Raw genomic sequence first — 2832 nt, forward strand, 5'->3', positions numbered from 1 at the left:
GCTTAAACTGACAGAACAGTAGCTAAAAGCTAGAATTACCACAACAGTAGCTAAAAGCTAAAATTACCACAACAGTAGCTAAAAACTAAAATAATTATAGCAGGAAAAGGCTTAAACTGACAGAACAGTAGCTAAAAGCTAGAATTACCACAACAGTAGCTAAAAGATAAAATAAGCATAGCAGGAAAAGGCTTAAACTGACAGAACAGTAGCTAAAAGCTAGAATTACCACAACAGTAGCTAAAAGATAAAATAAGCATAGCAGGAAAAGGCTTAAACTGACAGAACAGTAGCTAAAAGTTAGAATTACCAGAACAGCAGCTAAAAGCTAAAATGAGCATAGCAGTAGGAAAAGCTTTAAATTGACAGAACAGTAGCTAAAAGCTAAAATGAGCATAGCAGTAGCTAAAAGCTAAAATAATTGTAGCAGGAAAAGGCTTAAACTGACAGAACAGTAGCTAAAAGCTATAATGTCCAGAACAGTAGCTAAAAACTWAAATAATTATAGCAGGAAAAGGCTTAAACTGACAGAAAAGTAGCTAAAAGCTAGAATTACCAGAACAGCAGCTAAAAGCTAAAATGAGCATAGCAGTAGGAAAAGCTTTAAACTGACATAACAGTAGCTAAAAGCTAGAATTACCACAACAGTAGCTAAAAGATGAAATAAGCATAGCAGGAAAAGGCTTAAGCTGACAGAACAGTAGCTAAAAGCTAGAATTACCAGAACAGCAGCTAAAAGCTAAAATGAGCATAGCAGTAGGAAAAGCTTTAAACTGACAGAACAGTAGCTAAAAGCTAAAATGAGAATAGCAGTAGCTAAAAGCTAAAATAATTATAGCAGGAAAAGGCTTAAACTGACAGAACAGTAGCTAAAAGCTAGWATGACCAGAACAGTAGCTAAAAGCTAAAATAATTATAGCAGGAAAAGGCTTAAACTGGCAGAACAGTAGCTAAAAGCTAAGCTGAGCATAGCAGTGGGAAAAGGCTTAAAATGTCAGAACWGTAGCTAAAAGCTAAGATGAGCATAGCAGTATGAAAAGGCTTGAACTGACAGAAAAGTAGCTAAAAGCTAAAATGAGAATAGCAGTAGAAAAAGATTCAAACTAACAGAATAATAGCTAAAAGCTAAAATGAGCATAGCAATAGGAAAAAGCTTTAACTGGCAGAGTAGTAGCTAAAAGCTAAACTTATCAGAACAGTAGCTAAAAGCTAAAATTAAGTAGAACAGCAGCAACATGCTAAAACCAGCAAATAAGTWGTAATGCAATATCTAAAAGCTAAAAGGGAAAATCAGTAGCAAAATGTTTAGATTAGCAAAACTTTAGTGTAAACCTAAAATCAGCAACAAAGGAAATAAAACTGCAGTAAAAGCTAAAATCAAGAAAAGTCCAACTTAAAGTTAAAATTAGCAGACTTCTAGCAAAAAAAAAAATAACAATAATAAATTTAACAAAACAACAAGAGTAGTAATACACTAGCCAAAAGTTACATGTAGCAAATTAGAGGATACATGTTAATTTTATGAAACAATTGATAAAAGCTAAAAGCAGAAAAAGTTCAGCTAAGATTAGCAAAAACAGCAGGATGATGACATTTACTAAATCATAGCTAAATATAGCATATAGCAAGTTTGAATAACATTTCATGACTTTTTGCTTCTACCTGTTTCAGATGTGGACGAGTGTACTCTGAGGATCCATAACTGTGGAGCAAACTTTGTCTGCGTGAACACCGCCGGTTCGTTCCACTGTCAGCCGAAGGAGGCGTGTGGACAAGGCTACACTCAGGATGCTTCGGGCAGCTGCGTGGGTCAGTTTTACTCTAACGTTCCAGGGTCTCCTGGTGAAAGTTGAGTTCTCCTGCTGAAGGAGTTTTTGTCTCTGATAAGATATCAACGAGTGCGAGGCCTATCCCAGCCACTGCCAGCAGGACCAGGCCTGCATCAACACCATGGGCTCGTACATCTGTCACAGCAACACGGTCACCTGTCCAAGAGGGTACCGCCTGTCTGCTGACGGCACCAGCTGTGAAGGTTAGTCTGAGGAAATGTTTCTGCTTTTATTTAGAAAAAAAAAAGTCACAAATATGAAAATGTTTCACAGCTTATGTGTGCAGGAGCCAGGTTTGTCCAGTAGGTGTCACTGTTGTGCTTTATAAAGACTTTTTACTGGTGGTAGACTGAAAATCCTCCAAAGCTGTTATTTATTTATTTATTTATTTTTGTCTTACCTTACAGACGTGGACGAGTGTCTTAACGGTAAAAAATGTGGAAGCCACGCCTGCGTCAATCTGGAGGGAACGTATCGATGCGAGTGCCGGCCCGGTTTCACTTTTAACACCGCCAACAAGCTGTGCCAAGGTACGGAACGAAWATTTAACCTGGCGGAAACCGTGTTTTTTTGTTCATTCTTTGTCCTCTTATTAGATATTAACGAGTGCACACATTACCCCCGACGACTCTGCGCYCATAAGTGCGAGAACACAGCGGGGTCGTTTCAGTGCAGCTGCTCCTCGGGCTTTAAACTGGCGTACGACGGCAGGAACTGCGAGGGTGGGCTCACTTTGGATTTAAATCCCCGTACGGTCGTGAGAAGTTTAAGAAAAGTAACGTTTGTTTCATTATTTTGTGTGCAGACATTGACGAATGTGAAAGCAAACCCTGCAGCCAGGAGTGYACCAATGTGTACGGGTCATACCAGTGCTACTGCCACAGTGGGTACCAGCTGAGTGACGTCGACGGGAGAACATGTGAAGGTAGCAAAAAGAAAAAAATAGTATAGGTCTTCTGGACGGGTTCTTCTCTAATGAAACGTTTCGTCTCTCCTCCAAGAG

General features: G+C 39.0%; 1 protein-coding gene across 4 annotated transcripts in view; it reads left to right on the plus strand.

Moving 5' to 3' along the window:
- Positions 1–2832, plus strand: part of LOC106521818 (fibulin-1) — a 17922-nt gene that overhangs the window by 5336 nt on the left and 9754 nt on the right. For 3 of the 4 annotated variants that reach the window (XM_014014559.1, XM_014014561.1, XM_014014558.1), the window contains exons 7-10: positions 1672–1809; positions 1889–2032; positions 2237–2551; positions 2635–2754. In XM_014014559.1, the coding sequence (XP_013870013.1) occupies positions 1672–1809; positions 1889–2032; positions 2237–2551; positions 2635–2754 (717 nt within the window). The remainder of the gene's footprint in view (positions 1–1671; positions 1810–1888; positions 2033–2236; positions 2552–2634; positions 2755–2832) is intronic. The other variant, XM_014014560.1, reaches the window with a different exon arrangement.

The sequence above is a fragment of the Austrofundulus limnaeus genome, unplaced genomic scaffold, assembly GCF_001266775.1.
Source record: "Austrofundulus limnaeus strain Quisiro unplaced genomic scaffold, Austrofundulus_limnaeus-1.0 Scaffold116, whole genome shotgun sequence".
Taxonomy (NCBI): domain Eukaryota; kingdom Metazoa; phylum Chordata; class Actinopteri; order Cyprinodontiformes; family Rivulidae; genus Austrofundulus; species Austrofundulus limnaeus.